Below are 19,666 nucleotides of genomic sequence, written 5' to 3' on the forward strand. Positions count from 1 at the left end.
TACCATGTAAGCTACCTTAATTTGCTAATTTCTCCAAATTATCACTCAGAACTTCTCTACATTCCATTGCTGTAGATCCGTGCTCAACAAAATAGGAGCCACAACCAACAAGTTTAAAAAACTCCCCCTACTGTCGAAAAGTGGCACCAAATTATATTCATACTGTTAGGCATGTCTTCGCTTATCTATTTTTGATAGTTTGTAAATAGAAACTCGAAACGATGGTGCGTGATTCCAACAAACATGTCGCAGACACAATAAGAATTAAGATCGGAAGGAAATATTCAATAGAAAATAATTCCATTCACCAAGCGCACAATATTACATATCAATAAATGACATATTAGCCTAGATTCCTCGCATATCATTTAGAATGATATGGTGAATGTAATGTAGGCGTCCTTAGTGTGCCAATCATTGAATGAAGAGGTAGACTGTAGATTCAGCGTAGATTGGGCGTCTTCTGGATACCACGGCGAGAGGACTGTCAGTGCTGGCGGCTGTACATTGTGAGTGTGGAAGGAAGCCTGATATTTCAAGGTAGGGTATCGATCTTTTTTCGTCAAGGTATCTAGCTGATCTAGGCTGTATACTAGTATATATCTACTGATCTCTGTGTATTGAGATATGACATTTGGATATACATGTACCAGTATGATCTTGTATCTGGGAAAGGAAATACGCTTCTTCTTGTGTGCATTTGATGCACTCTTTACTGTACATGCACTGAGAGATAGTATGCAACCGTCAAACACACTTCTTTCGCTACCAGGGACCCACCGTTGCTATATGTGGCAAAAGCCGGGGACAGAAAGTTGTGTCATAAAAAACGATGACATAACAATCCAAAAACTTTCTATATAGGGACCCGCCCATTTTCTGTCTCCCAAAGGATGAACATTTCTTAATGCCATTTTGTGTTTTGCTTTGATGTGTCGTATGCCTGTCAGTAAAGCAAAGCGCTTCCCTCATTTTAAGAAGAGCTATTTCTAGTGTTACTGAACAATGCTGTGTACAGTCTCTAATCAATACTTCCCGGCATGGATGGCGGTTAAACACGGTATACTACTAAATATTCAATGGGCTTCGGTTTATACGGTATCGAGTTTCTATCAACAGGTGGTTCCTTTCACTAACATTACTGACAACCATACACTGACATTTCCTCACATTTATTGTTACGTGTACCTGACAATGGCTGAAAGCATTCGATGTAGGCTAAAATTGTAATCAGCCAGTTTATTTGCAAGTGGGGTTCAACTTAAACTCGAAAGTTGCCCTTGCCATTGCTGTTAGTGTTGAGCAAGAAAGGAAAGATGGCCATGTCACTTGCAGGCCAGCAGTCCAATGAAGTCAATTAACTCTCATCACATGGGCGTCTAATTGGCGGAATTCCGATGTTGCATACTGTTGGAGTTGAATGTAACTTATACCGCTATAGTTACTGTAGTATTGAAGAATCGATCTCACTTAGGCGGCGGTTCATACATTGTGTTTGTTCCCCGAGTTCGTCAGCAAACGTAGATAGAACTGCTATTTTCTATAGAACGATATTGACCTGTTTGCACCATGCTGCACGTATTATTTATTGTTTTCATTGTGAAGAACCGACAGTGTTGAAACATGGACCTTTGCGTTTATTGTATGTCATTGCATATCATTCAACATCCCCGTTCAAACCCTCTAGGGAATGTTTCAATGGTTGTAGTGCAATGCCCCCAAAATATCTGAATGCCTGCCAAGCCAGAGTTCAGTAGCTGTAACGTATGATTGGCAACGTCATAATAGTAACGAACTATTTTGTGATTATCCAATACTAGGTTTGATTAATTATTCATTTCTCATTAACGCGGTTACTTTTTCACCTCACGAATGCTTTGTGTTCCTCAGGTCGGTTCATCGTTCGCGGCCTATTATAGAATCGTAGAATGCATGAAACGGTTTTTGGTCAACCTGTCGGCCGAGCATTTGCCCTCTGCCCCCTCTAGCTACAGCGCAGCTCTGCTACGGGAAGTAGAGAGTCATCTGTCGGTTAGTTCCTGTAACTTAATCTGACCCACTTGGCTCCTGCCTGTAGCCTCCCTTTAATATGTACATGATAATCTATGACTTTTTCAGATGGCTGAGGTTGAAGATACTGCTCTCCCTGGAATGATCGACGATGCGAACAAGCTGCTCGGTCTTCACGCAAAAACTGTACGTCAACATTTTATCTTGTTATGATTATTCTCGACATAAAAATAGCTGTCATTCATAAGGGACAACTCACTGTATCACTGAATCTTATCACATGGACAGGGCGATGACCACCGCAAACGGTCGATTATCATCGCATGCGATTTAAATCGAAGGTAGCAGCGTTTGAAATGCTCGTTCGCTGGGCGCTTGACTCTCAGTCTTATTGCCATAATGTCCAGTGACGCCCCCACAGCATGGAGGCTATAATGGCAGAGAGAACAATCTTGCTGTATGTTATCTGCGTGGAGATTGTGCTGATACACTTTATTATTTCTGTCCTTAGGAAAATGACGTGCATGAAGCCCTCGTTGATGGACAGCTTTTATGCAAGTGAGTATGTTCGATCGCCACTCGTGAAATGATGAGGGAAAGCCTTCAATTGTCTTTGGGAATTTAGTTCCTCTAGTTCCCCAGCATGTGCTGTTAGTTTTTGGTTTGGAAAATCACAGAAAAACTGAAACCACACCAGCATTGATGTAATCAAACCTGGAGACAATTATATAGCATTGTTGTCTTGCTGACGTCAATGACATTACAAAACCTTACAATAATGCAGTGTAATATCATTGCTTACATAAACTGAACTATATGCTTCCCTTTCGTCCGTCCACGTATTAATCAAAATATCAATTTTTACTCCAGTAAGATGAATCAACTGTACCCGGAGGGAAAAATCAAAGTGAATACCTCGAAGATGGCTTTCAAGAAAATGGAGAACATTGGGTTCTTTTGCAGTGCGGTGAAATCGTACGGCATCCGCGAAGAGTATTGTTTCCAGACGGTTGACCTCTACGAGAGCAAAAATATGAGACAGGTTCTGATTTGCTTGTCGAATCTTTATAAAATGGTAAGTTAGAGTAGAAATATGTGAAATGTTTCATCGCAAGACGAGACGCACTGGTAGTCTGAGCCATATATTTTTGAGCCCATACCATGGCATTGCGCAGTCCGAGAGGTGTATATGGAAAGTTTCATCGCAAAGTGAGACACACGTGTGTGCAATATATTCAGCATATTGAACCATGGCATTGCACATATGATGGCTCATATTTCTGCATTCTGGCAAGAATACATTAGCACTGCTTTTAAATCAGTGAATTCTCCCTCTAATAAATTGCTGTTACTCAGGAAAAAATCTTTAACATTTACTTAAAATGCTACGAATTTTCACTGACAGCCACCTCATCCTTTTCAGGCCAAAGAAAAACGACAGATATAGAGACTCTCAGGAATAGTTCATAATCAGTACCGGACTACGTGGTCGTATTCCAAGTTTCTTCGATAATACGGATACTACTAGTAATTACTTCATGTAGTATGTAGGTAGAATTTCATATTTTTCATTGTAGTCGAGGAAGTTCCCCTCTATCAAAAGAACGTTTCGCCCTTCGGACGTTTGAAACGTACACGTACGCAGCAAGGGGAGGGCATTTGTAAATTTCAGGAGTTTATACAGGCGTGTACCACCATTGATGATTTTCTCATATTTTTATGGTCGGTTGTCTTGAAAAAACATTGAAACTACTGGCAGTCGTTCTGTGTTACGAAAACACCCGCACTTTCGAAGAAAAGTAAAAGAAATGTTCTTTATTAGGAAGCGACAAACAGATAACAACATGTTAGTCAACTTTTCATTTTCTTATAAATTCCATTAAAATCATTTCATTTCTCTAAGATTAAACTATTTATCCAATTCTACTCATAGTTTGTTCTCCAATGATCATTTAGAAGCATCGACGAAGATACCATCGAAACCCTGTAACCCGTAATATAAAGCCCCAATAAGTATTGAAAAACGTAAAAACTTGGAAACACTTTGGAAATGTTCTCGCTTGGTAGTATCATCCACCACTCGCGGCATTGATTTGGCATTTCCTCTCTCTGGCGACCTTTATTGACCAATCAGGAGCGCTGAAATCGTCATGGCCATGGCCACGAAAGCATGACAGGTGTATTCTTATTGGTCAATACCTAACAAAAATGGCTGCATGAGGAAAGTGAAGAATTCACGCGCCAGTCTTGCATTCAGATTTAAAACGTGTTCCATCGGATGTCGTGGTTTGATTTTATATCTAGGTTCAGGTTTGAGAGCGTCAGCGCCTGAAACGGGAGAGATATGCAAGCTAGTAGATGTTGAAAACGATGCGAAGCAAACAATGATACTAATGTGTGACTCTTGTTCGGAAACGTGAAATAATGTGGCTACGTATGAGTCCCATCGGGTATTAGTAGCTATTAAAGGGAAGTAACTACGTGTACATGTAGTAGACAATTCATTAGAAAGCCATATATCTGATGAATGTCATCAGCTATCAGTTCCTCAGCTCTTCGCTACTCTGAGAGCATTATAGGCCACCAAGAAAGTTTCTCCACCGCGATCCTCTCCAGTTCATGCCAAGAGTTCCTGTGATCTTCATGTCACTCTAGAGATCTCGTCGCCTGCTGTTCGTTCCTATAGCTGTTATATTCTTACAACAAAAGTTTAAAAAGCTTTCCCCGATTGTTCTTACCATTCTTGAATGGTCAACATCGATATCTCCCATCGACAGCTCCTTCCCATCTACTTGAATTGAGGTGGGTACCTTCCTGAGTCCCCACAACTCAATGGTATCGTACACTAGATCTGTAGAGTAGGTGTTGCTCTCCACCACCAGATTTAGCTGGCCAGCCTGAAAGCAATCATTGAAGCAATCACGTTACAACTCGTAAAAAACCACGGATAAATGAATTGGGGTAAAGTGTTTGAATCATATTATAAGATGTTGCTGTCATGTGTCGTTCAATGCGTAGGCTCTCAGTTTGACACCCATAGAGGCGGAGCTAAAACCAAACCTATGACTGTACAAAGATCATCTTTTCTGGGACATACTGTATCGTACTTACCTCCGTTGCCATGCATCGTAGTTTCAAGTGTTGACCATTTGGGAAGGTATCGTTGGATTCCCCATCATCCCAGAACAGCTCGCCACCGGCTTTCTGGTGCTCATCTAGGGCCACTAGGAGACCCATTGGATTCTTCCGACTGTGACAAATTATAGAGGTTAACGAGGCAAACGAAACTATCGCCACCGCCTCCAGATGGAGTTGACTGGGGAAAGACGTTTAACATAATGCACGGCATCTGCATGTACATGTAGGTATCGGGAGCACGCGGTCAATACGTGGTCGACTTTACCAAAGCCAGATCGGTCTATCCGTACGTATCTTTATATCCAAACGTTTGATATTCCGTTTTGTCAACGCATGCGGCAAGATCTTTGTTGTTGATGCTTTGCACTACTGGAACAAACACGCGTTTTGATGCATGCATGGAAAACGGATTCGTGCACTTGTGTTTTGCCCTTGCGCCCTGTCAGATGTAAAAAAGATGGACTTCGATGTCAGATAGTTTAAGAAGGGCGTTCAATAATAAATATAATTTAAAGCAGCATACCTATAAACTGTAGTATTTGCTGGTTTCTGCCAAGGAATGATGTATCCGCCTCGAACATGGAGGTTGATCGTGTCCAGTGGAGTATCAAAGGTCTTCCATTCACCACCGGAGAGCAGCCTTCCGCCCTAAAAACAACCAAAACTTGCTTTGGAAATCAACGCTTCTGACTTCGGTATCAGCAAGATATAACTTTAGTCTGGACTTATGAAACATTGATTGATTCGGTATGCCGCTCGATTCGTTTGGCTAGGATACGTGGCTGACTAGGATGCTGTTTATATTTTTAGTGCAGTAAGATAAGGAAAACAGACCAACGACACACAAATGCAATAGTTCAACCATTTGTTTGACGTTTATCATATGAAATCAAAATTTTAGTGGTCATGACGCTTCATATTCAAACGTACCGTAAAATAGTCATACCACACTCCTGCAGGAATATAGGCTTGAACTGTGGTAGAGCCTTCCTCCAAACATGGCGAGATCAGAAGGGCTGGGCCCCATAGGAACTGATGGTCGATGTTCCACGTGTTTTCATCGTCAAGAAATCTGAAACGCATCGTAAAGTTACATGAACATGATGACGGGTTTAGTATCGGGTTTAGATCGATGTGATCACACGCCTAGCTGACCAGTTGGTATACCGTCGGTTTCTGGTGGTATGTGCATAGCGCAGTGGACACTCCTACCAACATTTGCGAAGTGGAAGCAAGAATATTTTGGACACTTACTCGTGCAATACTGGTCTTGCCACCGTGCTTCCGTCTGTGTGTGACAAATGAAACAGTGTGTAGAGATATGGTAGAAGTTTGTATCGCGTCAGAAGAATGTCACGCGATGATTTTATCATGGCGTCACCAAATGCGGCTGGATCTTGATCCTAAAATAACGAGAAGGATGTCAGCAAGACTTGGCTTTTATAAGATCCCTATCACAACTGCGGCTCTACATTTCGTTCTGGATGCGGTTCCATACGGATTGTCATATCTCGGTCAGTTGATTGTGGCGAAATGGAGTTTACCAAGCAGGTTGGCCAAGCTTAAGTTGTATCTGGCCTCGACAATTTCTGACTTATCAAGTCCTTCAACGGACTACTCGCGTTGGCAAGTTGGCTGCAAATCTCGTCAGCTGACAATGGAGTTTTTTCGTCAGCAGTTGACCAACCTTAAACACGTCAACTGACCAACTTTAGCCCCAAGTTATTTTTAGTGCGTACAGGTTACCCCCTGTCATAAAGAAGGTATTCCAGTGTTTCCATTGCTCCTCAGCAGCTATGGTAAATGATAAATGTTTCTTACTCTGAATCCAATTGCATTATGGTTTCGAGCGAATGGATAAAATGCTCCAAGCTGCATCCAACGTTGACACATCTCTTCGCTCGTGTCAAACCAAAATCCACAGATGTCGGCACCAATCTGCGCAAAATAAAACGTGCTGTGTTACAGAAATGACTTCGTTAACCTAAATGACTGATGAAATGCTCGGTTATAATCAACACTGCAATCCTTGATTGTGTAGAGAACATCTTTCCAGCGGCCTGAGACAGATCTTGACCAATGAGAAGGGACGCTTTGTAACTTCGATTCGTTTCTGGCGCGGCATTCCCAGCCGCATGGGCAACAGTCGACCCTTACCCTGGATACGATACCAGTCGAAAAAAGCAAGCTCACGAGTGTAGGTTGAATCAATACAAGTACTTACATATGAAAACCCGAATAAACTGAATTCCAGCATTCCTGCAAAAGACCAAAATTTCACCTTAGCCATTTGGCATTAAGTATGGAACACATGTCGTTGTGAGGGTTTCGAAACCTGCCAATTCAAGGAAGAAGCAAAACCATCACATACCTACGATTGACCAAGCCATCTGTGGCCACTGACTCTGGTTGTCGCCTAACCAATGACCGGCATACCTGTGGGTTCCGGTAAAGGAGGACCTAGTCAGAACAAGGGGTCTCTTCGTTGGGAACATGGTACGTAGAACACTGGAAAGAAAACAGTTTTTTATGATAATTATCGCAAGGAATTCGTATTTGAAGAGGACGTAGACAAATCGGAAACAAAGGGGTTAGCTGCTATTTTTACCACTCAATAATACCCCCTCCCCTCCCCCCAAAAGCGTGGTGAATGGAGAATCTTGCTCAAAGAAAAAACGAAACCTGACTTTTGCAAATCGGCCCAGCAGTTTCAGAGCCAGCTTCAGCTTTGAGAGCCTTATGAGGGCAAGCTATTAGCACTCCTTACCTAAATGTCTGAATAGCCTGACTGTGCCCATACAGACTATGGACATCGTAATGGAGTCCCCAGTGCTGCTGAGAGTCCATGCACAGTGTCTTATCGTACATTCGGCCTTCTGGACCCGCCCCGAGAATCTCTGAAAATGAAATAGAATTGGAGATGGCTTTGGCAGCAAAATGGACGCGAAGGACGTCCCGTGCTGTTGGCAGTGATGCTACAGAATGGGTTCCTTGCCTTGCCTCTAAAACCAGGCGAGTAATGCCTCTGGCAGGAGCCTTAGTCTTTTCCCCTCTAGCACCCCAGGTAGAACTCTCACTGTGCTTCGCGTGACCTGGCCCATCAGTAGGTGCATCTTCATCTTCCTTCGTTGGCCCCAAAATTTCTACCTCCTTCGCCCCCATACAGTGAGCTCATTTCAAGTAAATTCCAGTAATACGTCATCAACTAGAATAAGATTTTGCAGTTGAAACTTACTTGGAACGTACGGTGGATAGTTCAGTTTATTTTTGGCACAGCCCTTGGTTGATCCCTGAACAAAATTGGCGGGTTCATTCATATCCTGAACAAGAAACAAAAAGCCTGACAAAGGAATTGCAGATAGCTACTAGATCTACAGCTGTCCTGTCCTCAACTAAGACGGGGGCAAAGACAACCTTCCGATTGTGTTGGCAAATATCTTTTAGTCACATGAAAAGATAATGTCATGAAACGTCAAGCATGTGGAAGGGAATGTCGCTTCGTCTTTTGTATAACAGATGACAAGCTAATGGTACTAACAATGGCTCAACTTGACTCTTTAGCCAATGTTAGCTGATGAGAGAAGGTATGAAGGTAATTCGGATTTCATGCCATCTTGCGTCGAGGTGATCGTTAATTGTGTAAAATACTCACAATCCACAGCGCATCATACTCTATTGCTCGCCCACTGTTGTTGCGATAGAAGTCCTCACACCATTTGAGCCACCACGCCTCCGTGTCGGGGTGGGTGAAGTCGGGGAAGTATGTACTTCCAGGCCAAACCTGAAACAGGTGGAAAACAAGAAACACAACAATTCCAGAGGCCACAAATCACATCTTAAAGGGTCGGGGTGGAATTAGATCCAACCGGCGTTCTAGATTTTATTGCTGAGAACACTTCTGACAAAACAGGTTTTACAGATCAACGCGTGTTTCTGAAATCGACCCAATGTTTCAGTGCCACATGCATGCTTACCTCGCCTTCGATGAAGCCGTCCCCCGACTCGTTCTTGACGTAGATACCGCTTTTCAAGCCATCTTCATAGCATAGGTAGCTGTCATTCAATTCCTGGACATGCAAGGTACGATTATTACTAATGGCAGGATCCTGAAACGAAAGATACACAGCACGTTTTGAAACTTGAAACTTCGTCCCTTCCATAGTAGAAAATACTGACACGCATCTTGCAAATCGTCTCATGTGGATTCGCTTTGGAAGATCCTGTTAGACGAAGGGAAATTTTCGCAAAGCCCCCAAAACACCCTAGAAGACACCTATTATCGATGCCGAACAATGTGATAGGCGTTCCCATTGGCGTTTCGGGGTGCGGAAGTTTGGGTAGTTAAGGGATCAGACGTTATCAAAAACTTGATTACCAGAATGATGATATATCGTTGACCATGATCGTGTAAGTCTTTGACTAGGGATGGTAGTGTTGCGTACTTGTCAAGATCTATGGTAAAGTCAAACTTGGACTCCATGTAATCTATGTCGCCATACTGAACGTCCTGAATGCAGATGGGAGAGAAAGGTTCGCGTTAATTTCTAGCACGCCAAGTCCATAGTTGAAAATTAGCTGTTAGGTACGAATGGTGTAGTCCTCATTTCCAGCAACAGTTCTACATGCCAATGGATCTACCAACCTAGGAAAGACATAGGAGCCGGGCTGAAACGACGCTAGTTCTACTGTTTGGGAAGCAGGTTTGTTCATTCCAGGGGAATCAGTGGAGTAATGGTTAGAGCGCCGGACTCATAACCGAAAGGTCGTGGGTTCGACTCCGGTTAGAACCACAATACTGGTTTCAGTGTCCCTGGGCAAGACACTTAACCCTGCAGTTGCTTCTCTCCACCCAGGTGTATGAATGGGTACCGGTTGGAATGATCAGCTAGTGCGCTGAATTGACGGCAGCCTTTCTGAGTTCTACTGAAAGGTTTCAGGAGAGACCGGGGTAATAATGTAAAGCGCTTTGAGCGGGCAAACGACCTGGATACTGCGCTATATAAGACGCATCATTATTATTCTAAAAACAGGTTTTGGTTTTACTTTCCAATGATTATATAAAGAAGACGCATATTGCATCAGAGATGGGGGCTGATTCATTCAAATTTCATGACGACAAAACCAAATCATATTTTGCTACATGTTTGTATTACAACCTGTGGTATCCCTGCTCGTCGGTTTCGTTCGACCACCTCTTCGACGTGTGTGATGTTATCGTAGTTCCACCGACTGAGCTGAAAGCCCAAGGACCAGTAGGGCGGCATCATGGGCCGGCCAACTGCCTGGAAGGAGAGCAAAAGAAAGAAGAGGCTTAACTGTAGAACAATTTTCATACCTAGCTAAGTTTTGAACTTGAGGTGAGACGATTCAAAATTGAGAGTGACTACCGAGGTATATGAAGGAGGCTTTTTTGTAATTCATCAGTCGTTCAGTTTACTCCGTCAGAGACTGAATTCCTAGACGGCTGAAACCGGCCAGCATTTTTCTAGACAAATGTAGGCTCTCTAGTTGGATATTCGTTTATGGTGTATTTACCTCAGTCAGTTGCTGCACGACGTTCTCTGGGCTCGGTCCAAGGAATATATAGAAATCAAGGAGACCACCTATGACACGGTATGTTAGGGCTGGGAAAGGATTCGGTTGAAGCGTAATGTCTGGAAGAATACGTATTTTGTGACCTTTATTGGGAAAAAGTTTGCGGTATCGCCATCAACTGAGACAATAAGAAATAACCGACCTGCTCGGATCACTCAGTTCAGCCACTAGCTGGCGGAGTCGAGTCGGAGCGTCGATTTCCATCCCTTGTTCTCGTCAATGCGCCCCACAGAGCTATCATTCCTTGCCAAAAAACATCGATGTCAGCATGAGAAGGAAGTCCAATTTACACAAAGCATAGCTGCAATGTAAACTTACCCATGGCGTTACTGTTCTTGAGAAACACTCCATGCGCTGCTGGCGCGGATGTGTTCGTTTTCTCAAGGCTCATGTAGAAGGGATGCGCGCCGTAGAGATTCCATTCGTCCTGAAAGACAAAGCCTTTGACGATTGTGCTCCGTAATTTGCAATGTAGCGTTTTTTTAACTACATGTACCTCACTCTTAATCTAAGTTTTGTAGCTTTCAGCCAAGACAAATATGTACTCTTAGACTAGAGGTCTTTCAAGGAAAGGGTTTTTCATTTCTTTGAAAGTTCTCTTGCCCCCAGAATGGAATGCGTATGCCGATGTAGCCTGGATGACGATCTCTCTTTGCCTATATAGATTCCAATGGCCTGCGAAAGCAACTGGCAGGCAAATTCCAATCCTTGTCTTCCCGGGCCTTGGCTTAATATCACAGTTTCAAATTATGCAATATCCTTGGGTAAAGTTGGTCTTAGCGAGGTCTAGGTTTGTCTACTTTTTAAATGTTGCTGATAATTGAGTGTGTTTCGAGAAATGCTATGTTGTTGGCAATCTTTAGAAGCAAAGTTTAAAGTGTGTTTTTCTTGTACCTACCACTGGAGCAACGTCTCTCGTGAATATAGACCACGTCTTCCAGTTCATGTTGTGTTTAAACACCCGGTGGTTGTGCTCGCCAAGACCGTACAGGTACTCCGATGGTAGCTTGGTGGTGATCTGGATAAACTGGTCACAGAAGAGGAACCCCGGGAAAGTGGTATCGAAACTGTAAATATGAAATTACGCGAAGAGGGCCAAAATTGATGTCACGATCAGTCGTAAGAGATTTTCGTTCTTCCTTTAACCGGGCCAGGTTTAACTGATAGAGTTGTGAGCAAAAAGACGGATAACTCGGGACTTCATCCGGTGTTGTATGGCTAAGGTGTCGCTAATAAAACGCAATGAACACCGTAATACATTTCCTTCAACGAAAAACGTTTTGATCCTTGGAATGTAGATGTCAGCTATCGGCAACAGGATTCAATAGCACGTTAATCACTAGCAAAAACATCATTTTCATCTTTCTAAAAATTACGGATAGATGTTGTTGCTTACATGACCACGCCCGTCGCATTCCGAATAATCTTTATGCCAAAGAAGGGAAGTTTCTGAAACTCTACGCTATACAGTGTATGGTTTGCCTTGATCCCATTGGTCGGAATGTGGAGAGCCTCGTCTGGAACCTCGTATCTTGATTGGTTGAATACGCTGAACTGAAAAAAGTGGCAAAATGCACGCTGTGATTGGCTCGGGAGAGATGTTTGCCTATAGTGGCCATGCTGATTTGATGAGATAAGATGAGTTGGGAGAGTTGTTGACCTTGGTGAAGGAGACAGCTGGTTGCTGTCGACAAACAGATTTTATTACTCAGCAAATTGAATTTTTTCTTCAAATATTGTACCTTTCAGAACCGCTATCAATTTTACATGTTATTAGTACAGTAGAATGGTTTCATTTTCATGGTATTTTGTCCCTCTTTCGGACTTTTCGGACGAAGTACTATGCGCCGGCGCAGTCACCTTGGTCAAGGTCACATACCTTAACACGAACTCTCGTTTCCGTCTGAACCTCCACATCAACGATGAGATGTTGAAAAAAGTCTCCGTGCACTCTTGGTCCATTTATCCGATGCAGCTTTATCCTGTAGCCCAGATTTGTCTCTTCGATGTCACCGTCCAGATTGTAGCCGTCGGTATCAGAGAAGACACAGTTTGGTTCACCTGGTGACGGGGTTTCACGCCATACACAGCTGTAGTGAGACAGATTTTAACGTAAGCTAAGAGCTACCTCATCCCAGTAGGCCTACTGATAGTGCCCACTTTGTTACGGCAAAAAGAAGCTGCGTGGATGGTCTAACTTACGGTTCTTTACTGAAAATGCCTGGCACATCAGGACAAGAGGCGTTGGTGGCAAAGTTGGATGAGTCTTGACAGCACGATGGATAAATATATCATAATCGTTTACCGACAAAAAGAACAGGCTAACATCTCAAAAGAAGAAAACGACCCAATCCCAGAAAAACACGTTTTCATTTTGAGGGGCGCTACTCATAATCACTGAATTAAAGATTGCGTTGCATTGCTATTGAGTTGTAGAGGTAGACGAGAAGGTAAACCGGGAGGTAAACCAATACGGTCATCCATCGCGGACGCTTACCTTCTTTTTGCACACGTTTCCTCGTCCAACTCCTGACCCATCGAACAATCGACTAGTGGTGCTGTTCTCGCTGATACTGATGGTGCCGCCGGGGTCGTCGAACCCGCGCCTCCCCCAAGAATGAAGAATAACGCTATGCCTGTACCACCGGCAATGCACAGGATTACAACAGCAAAACAGAGGAACCCTCGTTGACAGCCTTTCCGCTGTTCGCACGCTGTCTCCATGGCGATAGTGACTCCCGGTTACCGTGAGACAATGTATAAAATGTAGCTGAAAGACTTCGAAATCTTACTATTCCCGTCTAGTACAAGTACTGCTCTCAAAAAATTGTTTGTTTTGTTGTGTATATGAATATCGTTATGTTATACATTCAGACAGTGTTATCATTATTTTGATGAGATAAGGCAAAAGAACGACGAAACTCTAGCGCCAGAGATAAGAAACGCTGAAGTTTCGTCGATACACCACGCGGCCGATCATAGAACTATCAAACGTAAACATTTCCGTTGATAGCATAAAATTCTGAAAGGCGTTGGCCATAGGTTATCAATGATTGTAAAGAGGAAAAAATGTGTTAAGGCTCGTTTTGATCACAGCGGTCCTTGGTGTCACTGGGTTTTGATTCGATGACAAATGTTCACTTTAAGCCCTTTTAAAATGGAAATAGATACCTCGCTGCATGTAGATCCTGGCTGTCTCATTATGATCCCTCGAATGGACAATATGTCATACCAAATAGTTGAGACAAACACCTATTGAAAACTTAGTAATTTAATTGATATATCACAAATTAGCTACATAGGCACATCTAAATTATTCTCTTGTCATTGATCTAGATGATTTAATAAATTCGAATCCCCGACAGATCTATTTAATTATCTGAATAGCTAACATGATACACACTCGACATGGCTCGGTTGTAAGAAGGCATGTGAGCTCATAACATGCTGACGTGTTTTTACACGTGCATTGATGTACATGAACCGACATGTCAGTATGTGCTATTAAAACATGCTTTCTGACAACCGAGCTCTGGGGTCCTGAGCCCCTGAACGTATCTAGGGCTCATTCATTGTTTAAAACACTGTGAAACTCATCTCAAAAAATACTAATAAACCTTTCTGTTACCACGCCTACGTTCTCCTAACAAGCAATCAACGTATTCCTGGCCAATAATTTGATCATTGTATCGAATAATTATTCATAGTATTTGCCAGAAGTATAATCACAGGCACTGCATATCATAGTATCAAATGCACGAATCGGTTCGTAAGATCGCACACAGGGTAAGTCCTAAAATGTCACACATGCAACACAAACCATTAGCTTCCATGCACTGATGTACACATCTGTCATGTACATATCATAGAGCTGTGGTTGCACGTTACACTTTCTAGTAGTTCCCATCGTTGCCATCATTCTCCATCAGTTTCGCAGTGTCCTTGAACCCACTCTCCACGCTTCCGTAACACTTGCACGTGCCAGGTTTGGGTTTCTCTTCTGTCATGATGTCTTGCAGCTCTTGGCCGTTAGTCTCTGGGATGGTGCATGTGGCTGCCATACTTAGCAGCAACACGCCTCCGTAGGTCAGGTAGGATATAAATGGGTGACGATGATACTGGAATGAGAACGTACTTTTTAGACGAGATTCAAAGTAAGTTTTGGACGAACAAGAATAACTGATCTATTCATTAGCTGGCAAATACCGGATTACATGTCGAACGATACTTACCAGGTAGACCAACTGCGGGCCGAGAATGCTTCCGAATCTTCCGAAGCTGTTGCAGAAACTGTACCCAAGTGCTCTGAAATAATAAAGTTGGTGTTGTAGTATAGGGAAGAGGTCATTTAGTCGTATTTTTATGATCTGAATGCAATGGATGGATGTGATGTCACTTTTTCGTGTCGTGTAAACCGTGCTTTTATTATTTGGATTTAATGTGGATGTGATCTCACTTTATCGTGTCGTGTAAACGGCCCCACGTACTGCCTTCCTTGTTTTGAGGGGTGCTAGTATCCACACGGCTTATACTGTCAGTCATGGTGTCATGAAACCAAACTATGACACTGACTGACTTAACTTACCGTATGACTGTCGGGTAGGTTTCCGCGGTAAAGGTGAAGACAGCAGCACAGCCCCCACTGATGCCAAACCATGAGATCATGGAGAGCGCCACGATAGCATGCGAGTTCGTAATGCCTGGAATAGAGGAAGAGTAAGATGGCTTACACAAGGTCCAGGTTAGTTATAAAACTTGCTGTTCGCTTGAGAAACCAAATGAGCAGTCATTCTACCACTTTCTTTACGAAGGCAACATAATATATCTCTTTTGGTGCTTGAATTGTTCATGATATACATTTGTACTTACTGAGTTGGTTTAATACGGCTAAGACGATGTTAGAGGTGATGGATAGTGCATAATAGGAAAACACGGCACCTTTCCGACCAATTCTGCAAAATGAAAATGAAATGCTAGCATAAATGCGCCAAAAAAGCAAATTGCAGTGCACTTGTTCCAAAATGTATACATGACGTTAACGCAGCTGCAGCAACATGCCGCAGAAAAGGATACACCAGCATTGCCAGAGGACCAAAGGCAAACAAAATGTACACGGAGGAACCTAAAGTACAACTTCATCTAAAAGATACTTACATATTAGAAGCACACCCAGAAGAAACAACTGCAACAGCCTCCGTGCAGCCAAGAATAGCCAGATTCGCATACCGATTCCCGGGGAATTCCTTCACGGCGAAGCTCTGCCCGGTGTATGAAATACCGAAACATAACCTGGGGGGCAACGAAAGAGGTAGATGTTAGAGATGGTGTTGGAGGTATAAAAAAGGCTAGATAAAATTATGCCTTTGTACGTTAGCAATGCGGTGACAAAGTGACAAAGGCCTTGTACATGATACGTAGCGTGAGCCACTGATGTGGAGGAAGATTTTGTTTCTCACGCCGTCCGTCGTAAAGAACAGGCCTCGGAGTAAAACATATCCGAGTCGAGAAACTGACCATATAAAAGCCACTTTGGCTGTTAGCTTGGCGTATTTTCTATTTCGAAACAGGTCCCAATACGTCATCTTATTTCCAGTTTCCTTGGCTTCGTCACTTCCTGTGGCGTATATTGTCTCAAGATCATCCAGATTTGGCTCCTTCCTTCCGTTCCAACGCGCCATCATGGAGAATATCTTCCGGGCCTCGTCGTATCGCTTGCAGACCATGAGGTACCGGATGCTCTCAGGGAAAATGCTGAAAACAGTCACTTTAAAATGTTGATAATGTTTTTTTCCGGACTCGTCTTTATAACGTAGTTTCATAACGCATAACATGGTAGTTCCCTTCCCATTGAAAGGCGATGTGCCCTGAAACAGAATAGAATACTCAAGTGCCCAAAGAACTCCACCCTGACCACTAGCTCTGGGGCTCTGTGATGGAACTCTCTAGGACAACCGACTTCGTTACCGAAAACGAGCTGACTGTCTAGAATTCATCTCAAAAATTCGGAAAGCAGAATAAGAAGAACTTACCAGATTGTCAGGAACACTGGTGTTCCAATTAGAGCAATGGCTATGGTAACGTATCGCCAATCTTGGAGGAAGTACGCCAGCACGGAGATGAGGAGGAGGCCGATGGCATTGGAGGGCAGGCAGGAGGGAATCACGCGGTACTTGAAACCACAAAATTCCATTGGATAGAGGATCATCACGACCTGAAGACGACAATATTGAAATAGTGATTCGAAAAAATAAACATCGCGAAAATTTTTTGATTTAAAAAACCAAAAGAAATTTTGTAATCTGCCAAGGAAAGTGAAATTTTTATTTTTTTCAAAAATTTCGCGAATTAGTCGCAAAAATATGTCGACCTACCTTGCCGGTTCCATGAGCAATGCCATTCAGAAACAGAAACGCCCCAAACATGACATAGTTGACGGCGAGCCCCTGACCCAATGTGAAGCAGACAAGGAAGAAGAGGGTCAGATACATCATTTTCTTTCTCCCGAAGCGGTCGCAGAGCTGCCCGATCACTGGGGCGCCCAGCCAGTAGCCTACCAGCTGGATGGAGATGAGGGTGTCCGGGATCCAGTTATAGTCGCAGACGAGGTCCCACTAGAATTGAGATAGAATATAAGTAAGTCACAAACGAAACCGTGGATGACCACGCTGACCGTGTACTCATTTTTTTAAATTGACGCCAGTGAAACTATTTCTCGATTTTACGTATTTTTTGGTAATTTCACTTCTCACATAACATATGACTCACCTCCGTGACAATTGACGACACATTTTCATTATCTCTTCGACCATCACATGCCGTACCGTCTGCATCACAAAACTCTCCCATCTCAACCACGACCTCCCAATCCTCCGCATCGTATCCCGGAAAGAAAACCCCCTCCTCGCTTTGTACTGACCAATTCTCTGCCTTAGGAAGCTGAAACGACTCTCCACCAGCAGTGCGAAGCGTTCCATTCGACGCTTTTAAAACATGGAACGGCGCCCCCGTCGTGTTGCTGTACGGGGCGCCCCTGATGCCGCGCACGGCCGAACTCCGTAGCATCCATTTCTGAACCCCCGCGTCGGAGATATTCTCCAGGCCGCGGCTGCTGTTGAAGAAACCGTTCGTTGCTCTCTGTTCGCAATGGTAACGGGGCTGCACACCGATGTATGTCATGAGATAGAGGGTCGCTCCGTTTAATATCGACACTAACATACATATTGCTAACACAAAGAACTGGAAGCGACCAAAAGGACCCACCTCCTCAATAATTGTGTCCACGGTCCGAGCCATGTTTTAATCCCGAAATGTTTAAGAAACAAAGTGCTCCAAGTAACAAATGATGTCAGACTTTGCTCTGATTTTTACAAACTATTATCGCGCGTCTCGCTAGTAATTTGAGAGAATCCTCTTGAGATTTTGCTTTAGACACAGACTTCCAATTCGGCTGTTTAGATGCGGCAGGGTCACAACCACGGCAAGATGAGAAGAACGAACATAAAGCACCAACCGAGAAAGGCCACAGCCATTTTCTGTCAAAAGAGTCGTTGAAAGCACCAGTTAGACCTGAAAAGGAGAAGTACTGGTATGATTTTTTGTCGAAGATGATTGATGGGGAAGGAAAAGGCCAATCTTATAAGGGGTTTGGGCTTTTGAAAATGCTTAAAGGCTTTCAACCAACACGGTGTATGCCGCACCCCCAGAGGATTTTCAGAGAAATGAAAAGACATGAACGATTTTTGAGCTTAGGAAAAACTTAAAGGTTTTTCATTTCCATGACTATGTACATGTTTGTTGGGTTTAAAACCCCTTATTTTTAAGAGAGACTGGTTTAAATACTGTACCTTATAATACTGTATCAAATTTTGAGTCCCGTTCTCATAGTTTCGCCGTTTGCCTTCTTCAACCCGCCTGAGGTTTTCGAGAGTGTTCCCGACCCCCGAGCAAGCAACGTCAGCTATACTACTGCCAATGCCGCCCTGCAAACTATTCTGGCCAATTACTGCCCGTTTTAGCGAAATATCACCAAATGGGAAATCACCGAAACCGTTATCAGAGCGGCATGTCAGAATATTTGTTCACGGATCTTGTAAGTCGGTTCAACTGTTTGACTTGTGGCAGCGTTTTTTTAGGAATTGTCAACTTTCTGATATAATTTAAATAGGCAACTATACAAATATATTTCGGGTCAGGCTGGAACTAAAAATTCGAGTTTTTTTTTTCACGGAAACACTTACCTTGTTTTGAAGTTAGTACCAAGAAATCCAATTCGCCGATTTTTACGTCGAACGTCCAATGTAACAAGCGCCTGTTACTTGCGCCAGCCACATGTACAGCTCCCAGGAAGTAATGATTTAATAACGTTGTCGTGTCGGTCTGAGCTTGTGTCTGTTTGCCTGCCAAGTTCTTTACTGGCGAAAAGTCTTGCCACCCTAAACGGCAGTCCTTGATGTCAAATTGTAATACCAACCTGCATCATGTAGCAGATTATGTAAGGTCATCCAAAATACATACCGCACGGGAAAATCGGGGAAATCACAGGAGGCCCTCAGGTACTAAGCGCCTGACGTCATATGAACGACAATGTTTGGGATTACCATCCCGAACATCAAACTCAGCTGCGAATCTGAATAACCAGTTTCATCATAAAAATCATAGGCCAATATCATCCCGTAGGAACGTGCGGACAGGGTACTGAATAATGCAATATTACGCACCATTGAGTAGCGTTTCCTCAGAACCATAGAACCATCCCCATGACAATATGAAAAGGACTAGTTAAACAGCTGTACCATTCAAAGCGGAAGGCACCGGGCGGAAAATGAACCTCATAAAGGATAGTGTCATATATATATCTGGTCAATTAAAGTGCTGTTTGATGCATATAATGAGGTATTTTTTCTTTTCACCTGTTGGCGATGTT

At 43.2% G+C, this 19,666-nt stretch overlaps 3 protein-coding genes across 5 annotated transcripts; 1 reads left to right on the forward strand and 2 right to left on the reverse strand.

Moving 5' to 3' along the window:
• The first annotated feature begins 363 nt into the window (after window positions 1-363).
• LOC135494989 (transgelin-2-like) lies at window positions 364-3,936 on the forward strand. 2 transcript variants are annotated; one of them, XM_064783371.1, is made up of 5 exons: window positions 364-540; window positions 2,119-2,196; window positions 2,522-2,568; window positions 2,881-3,085; window positions 3,434-3,936. In XM_064783371.1, the coding sequence occupies exons 2-5, from the start codon at window positions 2,119-2,121 to the stop codon at window positions 3,455-3,457; spliced, it is 354 nt and encodes a 117-aa protein (XP_064639441.1). In that variant the 5' UTR covers window positions 364-540; the 3' UTR covers window positions 3,458-3,936. The 2 variants fall into 2 exon arrangements, with proteins under 2 accessions (XP_064639441.1, XP_064639442.1); XM_064783372.1 differs by having other exon boundaries at window positions 365-509.
• Window positions 3,937-4,007: 71 nt separating this feature from the next.
• Window positions 4,008-13,555, reverse strand: LOC135494988 (sucrase-isomaltase, intestinal-like). The gene is made up of 21 exons (XM_064783370.1): window positions 13,241-13,555; window positions 12,623-12,833; window positions 12,140-12,297; window positions 11,642-11,810; window positions 11,062-11,170; window positions 10,684-10,802; window positions 10,305-10,430; window positions 9,524-9,655; window positions 9,123-9,254; window positions 8,801-8,929; window positions 8,384-8,468; window positions 7,916-8,045; window positions 7,520-7,656; window positions 7,373-7,407; window positions 6,970-7,086; window positions 6,403-6,551; window positions 6,079-6,220; window positions 5,672-5,796; window positions 5,122-5,260; window positions 4,749-4,907; window positions 4,008-4,338 (listed from the first exon to the last, which is right to left on the reverse strand). The coding sequence occupies exons 1-21, from the start codon at window positions 13,465-13,467 to the stop codon at window positions 4,270-4,272; spliced, it is 2,799 nt and encodes a 932-aa protein (XP_064639440.1). The 5' UTR covers window positions 13,468-13,555; the 3' UTR covers window positions 4,008-4,269.
• Window positions 13,556-14,067: 512 nt separating this feature from the next.
• LOC135494830 (organic cation/carnitine transporter 2-like) lies at window positions 14,068-19,364 on the reverse strand. 2 transcript variants are annotated; one of them, XM_064783118.1, is made up of 10 exons: window positions 19,258-19,364; window positions 17,509-18,309; window positions 17,115-17,354; window positions 16,773-16,954; window positions 16,258-16,494; window positions 15,898-16,032; window positions 15,613-15,695; window positions 15,329-15,443; window positions 14,976-15,048; window positions 14,068-14,861 (listed from the first exon to the last, which is right to left on the reverse strand). In XM_064783118.1, exons 2-10 carry the CDS (start codon window positions 18,034-18,036, stop codon window positions 14,637-14,639), a joined length of 1,818 nt encoding a protein of 605 aa, XP_064639188.1. In that variant the 5' UTR covers window positions 18,037-18,309; window positions 19,258-19,364; the 3' UTR covers window positions 14,068-14,636. The 2 variants fall into 2 exon arrangements, with proteins under 2 accessions (XP_064639188.1, XP_064639187.1); XM_064783117.1 differs by having other exon boundaries at window positions 18,981-19,295.
• Between the last annotated feature and the right edge of the window lie 302 nt (window positions 19,365-19,666).

The sequence above is a fragment of the Lineus longissimus genome, chromosome 10 (genome assembly GCF_910592395.1).
Source record: "Lineus longissimus chromosome 10, tnLinLong1.2, whole genome shotgun sequence".
Lineage (NCBI taxonomy): Eukaryota > Metazoa > Nemertea > Pilidiophora > Heteronemertea > Lineidae > Lineus > Lineus longissimus.

What these genes read in the sequence shown, in the direction of transcription:
- LOC135494830 (XM_064783118.1), bottom strand. Translation starts at nt 18,036, where the DNA reads ATGGCTCGGACCGTGGACACAATTATTGAGGAGGTGGGTCCTTTTGGT. An exon ending in GCCAAAGTGGCTTTTATATG is followed by an intron (nt 16,033 to 16,257) that starts GTCAGTTTCTCG and finishes GTTGCCCCCCAG; the next exon opens with GTTATGTTTCGGTATTTCAT. An exon ending in GCCCGCAGTTGGTCTACCTG is followed by an intron (nt 14,862 to 14,975) that starts GTAAGTATCGTT and finishes TTCTCATTCCAG; the next exon opens with TATCATCGTCACCCATTTAT.
- LOC135494989 (XM_064783371.1), top strand. Translation starts at nt 2,119, where the DNA reads ATGGCTGAGGTTGAAGATACTGCTCTCCCTGGAATGATCGACGATGCG. An exon ending in GATGGACAGCTTTTATGCAA is followed by an intron (nt 2,569 to 2,880) that starts GTGAGTATGTTC and finishes TTTTTACTCCAG; the next exon opens with TAAGATGAATCAACTGTACC. An exon ending in TGTCGAATCTTTATAAAATG is followed by an intron (nt 3,086 to 3,433) that starts GTAAGTTAGAGT and finishes CATCCTTTTCAG; the next exon opens with GCCAAAGAAAAACGACAGAT.
- LOC135494988 (XM_064783370.1), bottom strand. Translation starts at nt 13,467, where the DNA reads ATGGAGACAGCGTGCGAACAGCGGAAAGGCTGTCAACGAGGGTTCCTC. An exon ending in AGTATGATGCGCTGTGGATT is followed by an intron (nt 8,469 to 8,800) that starts GTGAGTATTTTA and finishes TTTCTTGTTCAG; the next exon opens with GATATGAATGAACCCGCCAA. An exon ending in TACGATGCATGGCAACGGAG is followed by an intron (nt 4,908 to 5,121) that starts GTAAGTACGATA and finishes GATTGCTTTCAG; the next exon opens with GCTGGCCAGCTAAATCTGGT.